The sequence below is a fragment of the Theropithecus gelada genome, chromosome 7b (genome assembly GCF_003255815.1).
Source record: "Theropithecus gelada isolate Dixy chromosome 7b, Tgel_1.0, whole genome shotgun sequence".
Lineage (NCBI taxonomy): Eukaryota > Metazoa > Chordata > Mammalia > Primates > Cercopithecidae > Theropithecus > Theropithecus gelada.
The window spans coordinates 71,914,769-71,931,732 of record NC_037675.1 but is presented as its reverse complement, the minus strand read 5'-3'; the positions used below and the strand labels follow the sequence as shown (position 1 = coordinate 71,931,732).

General features: G+C 37.7%; 1 protein-coding gene across 1 annotated transcript; it reads left to right on the top strand.

Annotated features, from left to right (window-relative positions):
- The first annotated feature begins 913 nt into the window (after positions 1 to 913).
- On the top strand, positions 914 to 13,907 carry ADAM20 (ADAM metallopeptidase domain 20). Its single transcript, XM_025392324.1, has 2 exons — positions 914 to 1,155; positions 11,340 to 13,907. The coding sequence occupies exon 2, from the start codon at positions 11,366 to 11,368 to the stop codon at positions 13,691 to 13,693; it is 2,328 nt and encodes a 775-aa protein (XP_025248109.1). The 5' UTR covers positions 914 to 1,155; positions 11,340 to 11,365; the 3' UTR covers positions 13,694 to 13,907.
- The last annotated feature ends 3,057 nt before the right edge of the window (positions 13,908 to 16,964 follow it).

Here is a 16,964-nt window from a genome sequence, read left to right as displayed (position 1 = left end):
GTTCTATCATATAACTGAATGAAGCATGTTATACCAACAAGTAGACTTTGAAGTTTTCTATTTATCCTTTTATATCTCTTACAATTTCCTTTATATATTTTGAAGCTATTTAGTTAAATACAAATTCCTGTTGAATTTCATTCTATGAAGCCTATCCTCTTTATTTTTGTTCCTGCTTCATCATTTCTGTTATTAATATGGTTTCTTTGGCTAATATGAATTAGTAAAATGTTGCAAATATTTTGGAGTAGAAGTTATTTCCTTCCAATTCTGATTTGAAACTTTTTGCTCTTGAGCATGTTGAGATCTGATTCTTGTTTGCTTCTAGAGCCAATAAGGGGTGGTAGGAGTATGTCTTGAGGAGTCTAGGCATCCCTTTTCAGGATAAGTTCCCCAGCTGAGCTCATTATAAGGTCTCAAGCTTGAGGTGCATAGACTTCTCAGACAGGAGAGCTGTGCATTCTTTCTCTATTAAAGGAGACTCAGGGATATTTTGGAATGTTTAGATGTTCAAAGTCATCCAAATTCACCAGGAATTCTCTATTTCAAGTCTCAAGGTTTTCCCCCTTCCCAATCAGTTTCTTCCCTTTCCCTTGGCATATCTATGTATTCAACTTATATTGTGACTCTGCAAGCATTCCAATTAAATTTTGTTTTCAGTGAGCTTGGTTGTATGGCTAAAACAAAGGAGAGATTCTTTTAGGTCCACCATTATAAGCTCTGTTTGAACTGTGAATTTCAAGCCTTTGGCCTCATCATGTAAATTTACCAGTATAGTTAAATACAGCTATTTCACCTCTCAGTCTTTGAGGTGCTCATAGTAATGATCACAGCAGTCACTTCATCCCCTTACAGACTTGTCAATAGGGCAGTTCACTGTAATCAACATTGAGTAGTAACTAATTGTGATGTCATTACATGCCATTCTCCATTGGATGGAAGTTCAGCAGTGTGTTTAAGACTAGGGTCATGCCCACATCAATTTCAGATTCCCATTTTATCTTTTTTTTTGATATCACTATTAGTACCAAGTCTTGTGTCTGTCAATATCCTGTCCAGAAAAGAAAAACTCACCAAGGAAAATTAATATAGGGAAATTTTTAAAAGTTATTAGAGGACTGAAAAGATAAAAATGGAACACTGAAAGACACAGAGGTAAGATTTGCTAGAAGGAGCTACATTATTATTAACTATATGCGTATTATTGTACAGCAGATCTCTAGAACTTTTTCATCTTGCATGACTGAAATTATATATCCGTTGAATAGGAACTCCTCATTTCCCTAATCCCTCAGCACCTGGCAACTAACATTGTATTTTTTTCTTCTAAGAGTTTTACTACTTTAGATACCTCATAAGTGGAATCGTTCTGTATTTGTCCTGTGACTGGCTTATTTCACTTAGTATAAAATTCTCAATGCTCATCCATGGTGTAGCAGCATATGACAGGATTTCCTTCTTTTTAATGACTGAATAATATGTACGTATATACCACCACTTTGGGCCACACATCTGTTGGGTAACATTTAGATTTTTTTCCCACCTTTTGGCTATTGTAAATAATGCTGCAGTGAACATGGGAATGCAAAGATATCTTCAAGAGCCTGATTTCGATAATTTGGATAAATACCTAGAAGTGGGATTACTGGATCATATGATAGTTCTATTTTTAATTTTCTGAGGAACCTCTATATTGTTTTCCATAGCAGCTGTGCCATTTTACTTTCCTACCTCCAATATTGGAAGTCACATTATTTTTAAGCATGAGAATTTTATGTGATACATGAGAAGGCTTCTATAAGTATAAAATAAAATGTAAAAGAATTTAGGGTAAGATTAATACATTTAAGTGTTTTGGTTGGTTTGTTTGTTGTTTTGAGACAGGGTCTCACTCTCTTGCCCAGACTAGAGTGCAGTAGCCTGATCTTGGCTCACTGCAACCTCCGCCTCCCAGGCTCAAGCGATTCTTCTGCCTCAGCCTCCTGAGAAGCTGGGACTACAGGTGCCCACCACCACGCCCGGCTAATTTTTTTATTTTTAGCAGAGACGGGGTTTCACCATCTTGGCCAGACTGGTCTCGAACTCCTGACCTCAGGTGATCCACCCGCCTTGGCCTCCCAAAGTTCTGGGATTACAGGCATGAGCCACCGTGCCCAGCCCGAATGTTATTTTTTCTAAGAGGGTTTTTTTTTTAAAAATTTTAAGTTCTGAGATACATATGCAAAACGAGCAGGTTTGTTACATAGGTTTACATGTGCCATGGTGGTTTGCTGCACCTATCAACCCATCATCTAGGTTTGAAGACTCACATGCATTAGGTATTTTTCCTAATGCTCTCCCCTCCCTTGCCCCCATCCCCCAACAAGCCCTGGTGTGATGTTCTCCCTGTGTCCATTTGTTCTCATTGTTTAACTCCCACTTATGATTGAGAACATGCATTGTTTGGTTTTCTGTTCCTGTGTCGGTTTGTGGAGAATAGTGGCTTCCAGCTTCATCCATGTCCCTGCAAAGCACATAAACTCATTCTTTTTTATGGCTGCATAGTATTCCATGGTATATATGTGCCACATTTTCTTTATCCAGTCTATTGTTGATGGGCATTTGGGTTGGTTCCAAGTCTTTGCTATTGAAAATAGTGTTGCAGTAAACATACGTGTGCATGTGTCTTTATGGTAGAATGGTTTATAATCCTTTGAGTATATACTCAGTAATGGGATTGCTGGGTTAAATGGTATTTCTGGTTCTAGATCCTTGAGGAATTGCAACTCTGTCTTTCACAATGGTTGAACTAATTTACACTCTCACTAACAGTGTAAAAGCATTCCTATTTCTCCACGTCCTCTCTAGCATCTGTTATTTCCTGACTTTTTAATAATTGCCATTCTAACTGGCATGAGATGGTATAAGAAGTCACATTTTAACATGAAATTTGGAGCATACAGAACATCCAAGCCAGAGGTGAGATCTCTTTGTGGTTTTGATTTGTATTTTCTCATGATTAGTGATGTTGAGCATCTTTTCATATGTTATAACATCATTCATAAATGGTGTTGGCCATATATATATATTTTTGCATAAATGCCTATTCCATTTGCCCAACTTTTTATTTTGAAAAAACTTAGTTTCTTGCTTTTGAGTTTTATGGATATCTTATATATTTTGGACAGTAATCCCTTATCAGGTATCACATAGATGTTTGGCAACTACTTCTTCCATCATGTAGGCCACTGTGAATTTAGGGCCTTGGGCCTTGTTGTATAAAATGCCAATACAGTTAAGTATAGCTATCTCACCCCTCTGTCCTTGAGGTACTTATAATTATAGCAGTCACTTGGTCACCCTGCACACTTGCATCAATAGGGAACTTAATCACAAGTAACATTGGGTGGTAATTTAAATAATTACGATGCCACTACATGCCTATCTATTTCCAATCTGTTGATTGTCTCCTTTGCTGTTAAGAAGCTTTTTAGTTTGAGGTAGTCTCACTTATTTTTGCTTTCGTTGCCTGTGCTTTTGGTGTCATACCCAAGAAATCATTGCAAAAACAAATGCTGTGAAGATTTCCTTGTGTGTGTTTTTTAAAGAAGTTTTATAGTCTCAGGTCTTATTTTTATGTTTTTATTCCATTTTGAATGATTTTTGTGTTGTATAAGGGTTCAGTTTCATTCTTTTGCATGTGGATATCCAGTTTTTCCAGTACTGCTTATGGAAGAGACTATATGGAAGAGACTATATTTCCCCCATTGTGTAGTTCTGGCACCTTTATCAAAGGTCATTTATTCATACATGTCTGGATTTACTTCTGGGCTCTATATTCTATCTCTGTCTGTTTTTATGCCAGTACCATGCTGTTTTTATTACTGTATATTTATAATATATTTTGAAGTCAGATGGTATGAGGCTTCCAGCTTTATTCTTCTTTCTCAAGATTGTTTTGGCTATTTGGGGCCATTTATGCTTCTATATAAATTTTGAATTGTTTTTCTATTTCTGCTAATAATGCCATTGAGATTTTGTTAGGGATTCTATTGAATTTGTAGATTGCTTTGGATAGTATGGACATTTTAACAATATTAAGTCTTCTATGAATGAGATGTCTTTCCATTTATTTATGTCTTCTTTAATTTTTTTTCAGCAAAGTTTTGTGATTTCAAGTGTACATGTCTTTAATTTTTTAAAGTTAAGATTATTCCTAAGTATTTTATTCTTTCTGATGCTATTGTAAATAGAATTATTTTCTTATTTTTCAGATGATTTATTGTTAGTGTATAATTATGCAAGTGACTTTTGTGGTTGATTTTGTATCCTGCAACTTTGTTGAATTCATTTATTAGCTATAACAGGTTTTTTTTTGTAGAATTTTTAGAGTCTTCTACAGATCAAGTCATCCGTGAACATAGATCATTTTACTTCTTCCTTTCTGATATGGACATTATAATTTCTTTTTCTTGTCTAATTTCTCTGGGTAGTACTTCCCATACTATATTGAATAGAAGTGAATAAAATGGATATTCTTGCCTTCTTTCAGATCTTAGAGGAAAAGATTTCAGTTTTTCATCATTGAGTACAATGTTAGCTGTGTACTTTCCATACATGCATGTATATTGTTGAGACAATTTTCTTGCATTCCTAGAATGTCAAGTATTTTTTTCAGAAAAGCGTGTTGGATTTTGTCAAATGCTTTTTCTGCATCTATTGAGATGATCATGTACTTTTTATCCTTCTGCCTGTGAATGTGATATATCACAATGATTGGTTTTTGAATGTTAAACTATCCTCGCATCATAGTAATTTCTTTTAGACCTTTTTATTTCTAAGTCATTAGTTATAACGTCTCCTTTTTCATTTCTGATTTTTGTTTTGTTTTTCATTTTCTCTTAGCTGCTCTAGTTAAAGGTTTGTCAATTTTGTTGATCTTTTCAAATACCAATTTGTATTGATTTTTTACTTGTTTATTCTCTATTTTGTTTATTACTGCTCCAATGTTTATGTCTTTCCTCTGTTGACTTTGAGCCTAGTTTGTTCTTCTTTCCCTCTAGTTTCTTAAGGTTTAAAGTCAGGTTGTTTATTTGAGATCTTTCTCTCTCTCTCTCTCTTTTTTTAAAATGTCAGTATTTATCTCTGTAAACTTCTCTTTTAGGACTGCTTTGCTGCATCCTATAAGTTTTGGTATGCTGTGTTTTCATTTTTGTGTCAAGATATTTGCTAATTTCCCTCTTAGTTTCTTCTTTGACCCAATTGTTGGTGTTGTTTAATTTCCATCTGCCATCATGAACCACATAAGAATGTTTTGGGCAATGATGGATCGCATATATGACAGTGGTCTCATATTACAATGGAGCTGAAAAATTCCTACTGTCTAGTGACTTTGTAGCCATCTAATGTCATATCGTAATGCATTACTCATGTGTTTGTGGTGATGCTGGTGTAAACCTATGCGTTACCAATCATGTAGAAGTATAGTACGTGCAATTATGTATAGTATATAAGGTTGATAATGATGATAAAAGATTTCCTATACTGTACTTTTTATCACGATATTAGAGTATACTTCTACATATATATTTTTAAAGTTAACTAACTGTAAAACAACCTCAGGCAGTTCATTCAGGAGGTATTCCAGAAGAAGGCATTGTGATCATAGGAGATGACAGCTCCATGTATGTTATTGCCCCTTCCAATGGGACAAGATATGGAGGGAGAAGACAGTGATTATTGATAATCTTGACCCTGTGAAGGCCTAGGCTAATGTTTGTGTTTGTGTCTTAGTTTTTAACAAAAATTTTAAAAGTAAGAAAAAATAAATAATTTTTAAAATAGAAAAAGCTTATAGAATAAGAATATAAAAATTTTTGTATTTTTAGTAGAGATGGGGTTTCACCAGCCTTGGCCAGGCTGGTCTTGAACTCCTGACCTCGTGATCCACCCACCTCGGCCTCCCAAAGTGCTGGGATTACAGGCATGAGCCACCGTGCTTGGCCTAGGATGTAAAATTTTTGTACAGCTCTACAATGTTTTTATGTTTTAAGCTAAGTATTATTACAAAACAGTCAAGAAGCTAAAAATTTAAAAGTATATAAAGTAAAAAAGTTACAGTAAGCTAAGTTTAATTTATTATTAAAGAAATTTTTAAAAATAAATTTATTGTAGCCTAAGTGCACAGTATTTATAAAGTTTACAATAGTGTACAGTAATGTCCCAGGCCTTCACATTCACTCACTATTTACTTACTGACTTACCCAGAGAAACTCCCTGTTCTGCAAGCTCCATTCATGATGAGTGCCCTAAACAAGTGAACCATTTTTTATCTTTTATGCCATATGTTTACTGTTTCTATGTTTAAATGTGTTTATATACATGAATACTTACCATTGTATTCCAGTTGCCTACAGTATTCAGTATAGTAGCATGCTGTACATGTTTGTAGCATAGGAACAATAGGCTATCCAATATAGCCCAGATGTATAGTAGGCTATACCATTCTAGGTTTGTAGAAGTACACTTTATGATGTTTGCACAATGACAAAACCACTTAACAACACATTTCTCAGAACTTGTCCCTATTGTTAAGTGATGAATGAGTGTATTTGTGAATTTTTCAGATTTAATTACATTATTGATAGCTAGTCTCATTCTGTTGTGCTCAGAAAGATGCTTGGGGTGATTTCAATGTTAAATTTGTTAAGACTTGTTTTTTTTTTTTTCTTTCATTCTTTATTACACTTTAAGTTCTAGGGTACATGTACACAACGTGCAGGCTTGTTACATATGTATACATGTGCCATGTTGGTGTACTGCACCCATTAACTCGTCATTTACATTAGGTATATCTCCTAATGCTATCCCTCACCACCCTGCCCCCACCCCATGACAGGCCCTGTGGTGTGATGTTCCTCTTCCTGTGTCCAAGTGTTCTCATTGTTCAATTCCCACCTATGAGTGGTTTCTCAGTAAACTAAGGCAAGGACTATCACAAGGACAAAAAGACTTGTTTTATGACCTAATATGTGAACTATCCTGGAGAATATTTTGTGTGCCCTTGAGAAGAATGTGTATTCTGATGTGTTGGGTAGAATGTTCTGTGTGTGTCTGTTAGGTCCATATGGTCTATAGTGTGGTTCAAGTCAGTTTCTTAAATTGATTTTCTGTCTGGATGTTCTATCCATTATTGAAAATAGGGTATTGAAATATCTTACTATTATTGTGTTGCTATCTATTTCTCCCTTAAATTATGTCAATGTTTGCTTCATATATTTGGGTTCTCCAATGTTGGGCACATATATTTCTAATTGTTATATCTTCCTGATAAATTGAACCCTTTTATCATTATATAGTCTCATCCTTTGTCTCTTGTAACAGTTTGTTTTGCTTTTAGATGCATATAAAATTATTTTTACCACAAACAAGATGTAGTCAAACCTGCTTTAGGAAGCTTCAGTCATTCTCTAACACAGATGTTCCAGGCGACTGCCCATTCTATCAGACTCAAGGAGGCTCTCTCTTTTCATGTGGCCATCTATCAGCCTGTTTATAGTTTTCTCTTTTCTATAGCATCATCTACTGTGTCCTTGTCAAAACCTTTCCAGGTTTGGGTTTGTGTATTTTCCCAAACCTCTAATTTCTTGGACAATTTCTTTCATCATTGTCAGTCAAATCTGACATGGTCAGGTTATGTCCACTAAGCTCTGGAATGAGGAAACCTTTTTTTTTTTTTTTTTTTTAAACACACCTTAAGAGAGGATGCTCCAATTCTGCCTGGACATATGGAACAGTTCAACCCCCATACATTAGGGGAAACCTATGTATCCAGTGATTAATATAATCATGAAAAGAAATAAAGTATCCTGTTATTAATACAATCATGATAAGAAAATGAAAAGGACTTTCTTAGAAGAAGGACCTAATTGATCCTTATCTATTCACTTTTTGATCCATTTCCTCACAACCATATCTAAAAAAGAAGATAGTAGATGGCAAAGATATACAATTATCTCCCAATTGTTGTTCCAACCCGCCTCACCACTGCGAGTGCATCATCATTCAGTGGCTTTTAAATTGTATTGAACTTCACATTCACTTTTGTTTTATGCAGGTTTAACATAATTATATTAAGGATACTAAGCTTTCTTTAGCCAAAAATATGAACACTTTACATCATTAACAGTCTTTCTGCTATATTTTTCTACAAAATTGTAATTTAACTGGTGATGTGGTAGAACCACACACAAAAAAGCAGACCGCATACATAAATATTTCAAACACAGGATATGATGCTCATTGAGAAGTTTATAGAATATTAATGATGCAAAGCAGAAGTTGAATTTAATCTGAACATTGAAGGATACTATAATGTGGTTCAAGAATGAGGAAAGGTTTAGATTATTTAGATAAGGGTAGACCATGAACAAAGTTCCTAAAGCAGAAGTGAGCATATGCTGTGTGTGGAGCTCATAGGATGGGGTTGAAGAGGCTGACCTGACACTTGCATGTTGGGGAGGGATGGAAAAAGAAAACTGGATAGAGGTGGTGGAGGCAGAGTCAATTGACTTTAAGAGCCACGTGGTGTGATCTGTAACTGAGAGGACATTGTTACTAAGCAGTGAGATCAATAACCTAATCCTCTGTGAAATCCACAGAGATTTGTTTACTTTCGCCATGTGAGATGTCAGTTACATTTGTTTTTTGAGAGGGGCAATAGAGACCACTGATGACCGTGGCCATTGAAAGAACTATGGGCATAATTGTTCAGTTTGCTGGTAAGTGATTCTTGTCCATTAAAGAGAGAAAGTTCTAGTGGCAAGCTGGTAGCCGTGGGAGTATGTGAGAATAAAGGAAGATAAATATTTTAAGGTTAGTAGAGATTTGAGCATGTTCATGTACTGGAGGTAAAGAGAAAGTAATGAAGCAAAAGTTGAGGATAAATCTGACAGTCAATCTTCAAGTAGGTAGGGCTATAGGATTCATAGTACAGATAGAGGGGCTATGAGCTGGAACTGGAGGAAGATACATCTTTCACTGAAATTGAATCCAAGATCCCAGGGAGAGATAAGAATGACTGTAGTTTCAGATAGGATTTTATTTTCAGCAAAGAAAGGGACAGAGTTTTTCTCTAAAGCTTTCATTTTCATTGCTTGGCTACTGCTCTTCCAATGGATTTTGACTGTGACCACAATAAGAAACTTAGCTTAGTTTACATTGAGACTCAGTGAGCATGGGAGTATGCAGATACAAACACAGACACAGAAAATTAAATATAAACTTTTGTTACAGTGTGTGAAGCTCTTGGTAAGCATCTGTGTAAAACCCTCTGATATTTTCTACACAATTGTGTTTCCTTTGGTTGTGGCCCACTAAATTGATTTACAGTTTGTGACCTGAGTCTGAGACACGAAATTAGGCTGTCCCTGTGAGTGAGGGGAGAGATCATAAGACAGGTGTTGATGCGTTTTAAATTGTTACTGGAATTAGAAGAGAGTTCATTACTGATGCAGAGGAAGATTCTCACAGTGGTTGAAATCCCAGTAATATTACAGGAAAGGCCTTCAGAATACACCCGTTCACAAAATTAAGGGAAGGCAATGTTCCTTTAAGACTTGTCTTTGGAGTAATGCATTGATGACAAGGACTGGCCTATCACAGATTCTTTGGAATAAACTTTTGTATTATAACCTCATCATATTTCTGACTATACATAATACAGGTTTTATCTTCTCTACAAGGCTTTTACTTTCATGATCCTCTCTCAGTTCACCCATTTCCATCTTAATATTCCAAACTCTATGACACATACCAAGAATATTATGAGGAGAGCTATGGAGAGGAAATCTAAATTGGGATTTCACCTGTATCAGATATACTTGCCCTAAGAGGTCTCATCCAGTGATCCTGATTTCCTCTTGTGGCTTCTGGTGGCCATCCATTAGTTCTGGACACCTACACGGAGGGATGCAGGTTTTCTTGACATCATAATGCTAAAGATGTTGAACATGTTCATTTGTGCTCTTAGAATATTGAGGCCGCCAGTATATGTTAACAACGTGTCTCCAAATTTGTTTTAATGTTTTGATTTCAAATATTGAGTAAATCATTAACAACATTTTTAAGTGAAAGTCAGGAACCGAGCAAAGTTAGCTTTTACTTGAGCCAAACTTTTTTTCAACAGTGATGAGGTTTTTAAGTCTACTCAAATTGTGGTCTTCTGAACATTATAATGAACGGACTCTAGGCTTAAGCTCCTCTGTGTAGGCTTTCTTTGGAACGTTGAGATTGAAATCTATCCAGGTAACTCAGCCATGTGAAAAATAGAATCAAATCTGTATTGACATGACCAGGAGGAGCCTCTTATGATAGAGATCATGATGCTAGTTGGCTGTGTGCCCTGCCCCAAAACAGCTGCCCCACTCCCTGTTACCCCATCACATGCCTTCCTTCCTTGGAATGCCCAGGGCTTTTCTGCAGATAAGAATATATTATAAAGTTTAAAAGTCTTGATTGGAGGAGGTCTCTCAATACTAATAAGCCCTTTTAGTGGGGCTTTTTTGACTACCAATTTAGAGCAGAATTAGGTATACATAAAATGTCTGGGATAGGAGAGGGGAGATGGAGCAAACTACACGAATAAAGGAACACAAAATGGTGGATTTTGAATGTGTTGTCCATATGCTTATTGAATGTGAGGTTGCCAGTAGGTTTTTGGTTGGAAGAAAGATTTGTGTCAGAAAACAATGTCTTTAAAATGAACAATTTTGCCTGGTGTGACAGCTCATGCCTGTAATCCCAGTACTTTGGAAGGCTGAGACAAGAAGATCACTTGAGACCAGGAGTTTGAGACCCACTTGGGTAACATAGTGAGACTCCATCTCTACCCCCCAAAAAAAATCAAAAAGAAAAATTAGCTGGGTGTTGCAGTGCATGCCTGCAGTTCTAGCTACTTGGAGGCTAAGGTGGGAGGATCTTTTGAGTCCAGGAATTTGAGGCTGCAATGTGCTATGATTGTGTCACTGCACTACAGCCTGGGCAACAGAGCAGAACCCCATCTGTAAAATAAAGAAATAATAAAAGAAATACATACATTAAAATAAAATGGAAAATGTCTTGCCATTTTGCATGTTTAAAGAACAGTATATAATGACTCTTTAGGTATCCATCATGAAAATTTGAAAATAACTCACCTATGTGCAATCTCCCCCATCTGGAAATCTTCTTGGCCATATGTATTAAGAGAATCCTATGTATTTTATTGCTTCAAATATGGTCCAAATGCAGGAATCACCTTGCCTTTTTTCTCTCTCTTTTTCTCCCTTTCTATCCCACCCACCCCATCCTGGCTCTTTCAGTTTTTATTTTCAGCACTGCAACTCTGATGGTCCAGCTCCACCAGGACACAGATCCCCAGATCCCTAAAGGTCAGCCATGCACCCTGAACAGCTCAGAGGGAGGAGCCAGACCACCAGTGCCTTACACCTTGTCCTCTTCTGCTCTAGACAGATGGCTCCATAATGACAGCTTCATAATGGCAGTGGGTGAGCCCCTGGTGCACATCAGAGTCGCTCTTCTGCTGCTCTGGTTTGGGATGTTTTTGTCTGTTTTTGGCCACTCTCAGGCCAGGCCCTCCCAGCGTTTCACTTCTCCAGAAGTGGTGATCCCTTTGAAGGTGATCAGCAGGGGCAGAGGTGCAAAGGCTCCTGGATGGCTCTCCTATAGCCTGCGGTTGGGGGGACAGAGATACATTGTCCACATGAGGGTAAAGAAGCTGTTGTTTGCCGCACACTTCCCTGTGTTCACCTACACGGAGCAGCATGCCCTGCTCCAGGATCAGCCCTTCATCCAGGATGACTGCTACTACCATGGTTATGTGGAGGAGGTCCCTGAGTCCTTGGTTGCCCTTAGTACCTGTTCTGGGGGCTTTCTTGGAATGCTACAGATAAATGACCTTGTTTATGAAATCAAGCCAATTAGTATTTCTGCCACATTTGAACACCTAGTACATAAGATAGACAGTGATGATACACAGTTTCCACCTATGAGATGTGGGTTAACAGAAGAGAAAATAGCACGCCAGTTGGAGTTGCAATTGTCATATAATTTCACTCTGAAGCAAAGTTCTTTTGTGGGCTGGTGGACCCATCGGCGGTTTGTTGAGCTGGTGGTGGTCGTGGATAATGTTAGATATCATTTCTCTCAAAGTAATGCATCAACAGTGCAGCATGAAGTATTTAACGTTGTCAATATAGTGGATTCCTTCTATCATCCTTTGGAGGTTGATGTAATTTTGACTGGAATTGATATATGGACTGCATCAAATCCACTTCCTACCAATGGAGACATAGATAATGTTTTAGTGGAATTTTCTGTTTGGAAGAATTATAACCTTAATAATCGATTACAACATGATGTTGCACATCTTTTCATAAAAGACACACAAGGCACGACGCTTGGTGTTGCCTATGTTAAAGGAATATGCCTGAATCCTTTTAATAGTGGAGTTGATGTTTTTGAAGATGAGAAGTTGGTCATTTTTGCAGTTACCTTGGGCCATGAGCTTGGTCACAATTTGGGTATGCATCATGACACCCAGTGGTGTGTGTGTGAGCTACGGTGGTGCATAATGCATGCCTATAGAAAGTTAACAACTAAATTTAGCAACTGCAGTTATGCCCAATATTGGGACAATACTATCAGTAGTGGATTATGTATTCAACCTCCTCCATATCCAGGGAATATATTTAGACTGAAGTACTGTGGGAATCTAGTTGTTGAAGAAGGAGAGGAATGTGACTGTGGAACCATACAGCAGTGTGCAAAAGATCCCTGTTGTCTGTTAAACTGTACTCTACGTCCTGGGGCTGCTTGTGCTTTTGGAATGTGTTGCAAAGACTGCAAATTTCTGCCATCGGGAACTTTATGTAGACAAAAAGTTGGTGAATGTGACCTTCCAGAGTGGTGCAATGGGACATCCCATCAATGCCCAGATGATGTGCATGTGCAGGACGGGATCTCCTGTAATGTGAATGCCTTCTGCTATGAAAAGACATGTAATAACCATGATACACAGTGTAAAGAGATTTTTGGCCAAGATGCAAGGAGTGCATCTCAGAGTTGCTACCAAGAAATCAACACCCAAGGAAACCGTTTTGGTCACTGTGGTATTGTAGGTACAACATATGTAAAATGTTGGTCCCCTGATATCCTGTGTGGGAGGGTTCAGTGTGAAAATGTAGGAGTAATTCCCAATCTGCTAGAGCATTCCACAGTGCAGCAGTTTCACCTCAATGACACCACTTGCTGGGGCACTGATTATCACTTAGGGATGGCTATACCTGATATTGGTGAGGTGAAAGATGGCACAGTATGTGGTCCAGAAAAGATCTGCATCCGTAAGAAGTGTGCCAGTATGGTTCGTCTGTCACAAGTCTGTCAGCCTAAGACCTGCAACATGAGGGGAGTCTGCAACAACAAACAACACTGTCACTGCAACCGTGAATGGGCACCCCCCTACTGCAAGGACAAAGGCTATGGAGGTAGTGCTGATAGTGGCCCACCTCCTAAGAACAACATGGAAGGATTAAATGTGATGGGAAAGTTGGCTTACCTGTCACTATTGTGCCTTCTTCTTTTGGTTGCTTTTTTATTTTGCTTACGTGTGCTTTTAAAGAAACACACAAAAAGTAAAGAAGATAAAGAAGGATAAGAGAAATGGGAAAAAGAAGGAGACTAAGCTTCATGCTTCATTTTTAATATCTAATTTTTCTTAATAGAAAAATATGAATGCATGTCTCACTGTTTAAATAAAACGTCATGGACATTTCATGTCAGGATCACAAGCATTATCTATCACAGCAAAGGATTCCTAGCATATTCTTACTCTACAGTGTCTTAAGCAATATTAAAGATTCCTTTTCCCAGAAGTTGTGTCTTTATGTTTCCTGAGCAAAGGCACAGAAAAGATAGTTTCAAGCTCTTGTCCCTCAGTTTTAACCCTTCTCTCTCTCTCTCTCTTTTTTTTTTTTTGCTGTACTATGTAATGTTCAGGATGTGCCTGTACACACCTCATTTCTGTTTGGCACATTTAGCTGTGCCAAAGGGGGCAGTAGAAGTAGCCTGGAGTGATGATGAAGGAAGAAGGGAGCTTTCTTTCCTGTGTGCTTACCATGAGTGTCACCATTATTTTGGCTGGACCTGTTCACTCTGGTAATCATATTTGGTTTCAGATTCCAGTTCTGTTGTCACTTTTAGAACCACCCTCATTTTTTCTTAGAAATACCAGCAGCAGTTGGACACTGACCTCCTCAGGGGTCCAAGTTGCAGCCTTGGAGTGAGCAGGGTTGTGGTCCTCTGAGTTCTTGAAGCAGGAGCAGCTGTTCACTGTGCCGTCTTTAGAGGTCTGGGTCCTTGCTCTGCAGGGAATGTTCTTTAATCATCTCTGCTCTAGTAAACCCAACTTCTTTCTTATGTTCTCCTGGCCCTAGGAGTATTAGGTGCCTTCTGTAGCTACTTTGTTGTTGTAGGTTGAGTTCTCCAGAAGCAGACACTGAATTGGAGTTTCAAGTACAAGATTTTGTTAGGGACCAACAGCTGTGGAAAAAGGCAAGGAAGTTGGTTGTGCAGATGAGAAATACAAGTACAGACGTACCTGGGACATAATACAGGTTCAGTTCCAGACCACTACAATAATAGGAATACCACAATAAAGTGAGTCACACAAAATTTTTGGTTCCCCAGTACATAAAAAAGTTGTATTTACACTATACTGTAATCTGTTAAATATGTAGCATTATGTCCAAAAATGCAATACCTTAATTAAAAATGTTTTATTGCTAAGAAATAGTAACAATCCTCTGAGCCTTTAATGAGCCATATGTTTTTGCTGGTGGAGGTTCTTGCCTCATTATTGACAGATGCTGACTCTTCCGGGTGGGGGTTGCTAAAGGTTGGGGTGACTGTGGCAATTTCTTAAAATAGGACAACAATTAAGTTTGCTGCATCGATTGACTCTTCCTTTCACAAATATTTATCTAGCATGTGATGCTGTTTGATAGGATTTTACCCACAGCAGAACTTCTTTCAAAATTTGAGTCAGTCCTCTCAAATTCTGCCACTGCTTTATCAACTAAGTTTATGTAATGTATTAAGTCCTTTGTTGTCATTTCAACATTGTTGACAGCAACTTCATCAGGAATCAATTCCATTTCAAAAAAACCATTTTCTTTGCTCACCTATAAGAAGTAACTCTTCATCCATTCAAGATTTATCATGACATTATGGCAATTCCATCATATCCTCAAGCTCCACTTTTAATTCTAGTTCTCTTTCTATTTCCATAACATCTACAGCTCTTTCCACCGCTGAAGTCATCTGTGAAGGTTGAACTCAATGTCTTCCAAACTCCTTTTAATGTTAATATTTTGACCTCCTCACGTAAATCAGGAATGTTCTTAATGACATCTAGAATGGTGAATCGTTTCCAGAAAGGTTTCCATTGATTTGCCCAGATCCATCAGTGGAATTACTATCAATGGCAGCTATAGCCTTATGAAATATATTTCTTAAATGCAAAGACTTGAAAGTCAAAATTACTCCATCCATGGGCTGCAGAATGGATCAACATCCATCCATGTTAACAGGCATGAAAACAACATTAATCTCCTTGTACATCTCCATCAGAGCTCTTGGGCAGTCAGGTGTATTGTCAGTGAACAGTAATATTTGAAAAGATATCATTTTTTTTCTGAGCAGTAAGTCTCAACAATGGGCTTAAAATATTCAGTAAACCATGCTCTGAACAGATATGCTATCATCAAGGGCTTTGCTGTTTCACTGACAGAGCACAGGCAGAGTAGACTTAGCATCATCCTTAAGGGCCTTCAGATTTTTGGATTGGCAAAGGAGCATTTGTTTCAATTTAAATTCACCACCTGCATTAGTCCCTAACAAAACTGTCAGCCTGTCCTTTGAAGCTTTGAAGCCAGGCATTGACTTCTCCTCTCTAGCTGTGAAACTCCTAATCTTCTTCCAATAGAAGGCTGTTTCATCTACACTGAAAATCTGTTGTTTGGTGTAGCCACCTTCATCAGTGATCTTAGCTAGATCTTCTGGATCACTTACTGCAGCTTTTACATCAGCACTTGCTGCTTCATCTTGCACCTTTATATTATGGAGATGGCTTCTTCCTTAACCCTCATCAACTAACCTGTGCTAGCTTCAAATTTTCTCTCTGCAGATTCCTCACCTCTCTCTGCTGTCATAGAATTGATGAAAATTAGGACCTTGCTCTGCATTAGGCTTTTAGTTAAGGGAATGTTGTGGCTGGTTTAATCTTCTATCCAGACCACTCAAACATTCTGTATATCAGCAGTAAAGCTGTTTTGCTTGCTTATCATTTGTGTGTTCACTGGAGTAGCACTTTTCATTTTCTTCAAGAATGTGTCCTTTGCATTCACAACTTTGGCTGTTTGGTACAAGAGGCCTAGCTTGGCTTTTGACATGCCTTTCTCATTAAGCTTAATCGTTTTTAGCTTTTGATTTAAAGTGAGAAATGCAAGACTCTTCCTTTCACTTGAACACTTAAGCTATGGTAGGGTTATAAATTAATGGGTCCAATTTCCATCTTATATCTTAGGGAATATGGAGGCCCAAGGAGAGGGAAAGAGATGGGGAAATGGTCAGTTGGTGGAGCAGTTGGAATACACATAATTTTTTTTGCTTAAGTTTGTCTTCTTCTGTGGTTGGAATTTGTGGCACCCAAAACAATTATTATGGTAACATCAAAGTTGACTGATCACAGATCACCATAACAGATATAATAATAATAAAGACTGAAATATTGTGAGAATTACCAAAATGTGACACAGAGACACAAAGCAAGCACTTGCTGTTGAAAAAATGGTGCCAAACAGATTTGCTCAACAAAAGATTGCTACAAACCTTCAATTTGTAAAGTGAAAGCAAAAGAGTATCTGTCA

Coding starts and splice junctions, on each gene's coding strand:
- ADAM20 (XM_025392324.1), top strand. CDS start 11,366: ATGGTCCAGCTCCACCAGGACACAGATCCCCAGATCCCTAAAGGTCAG.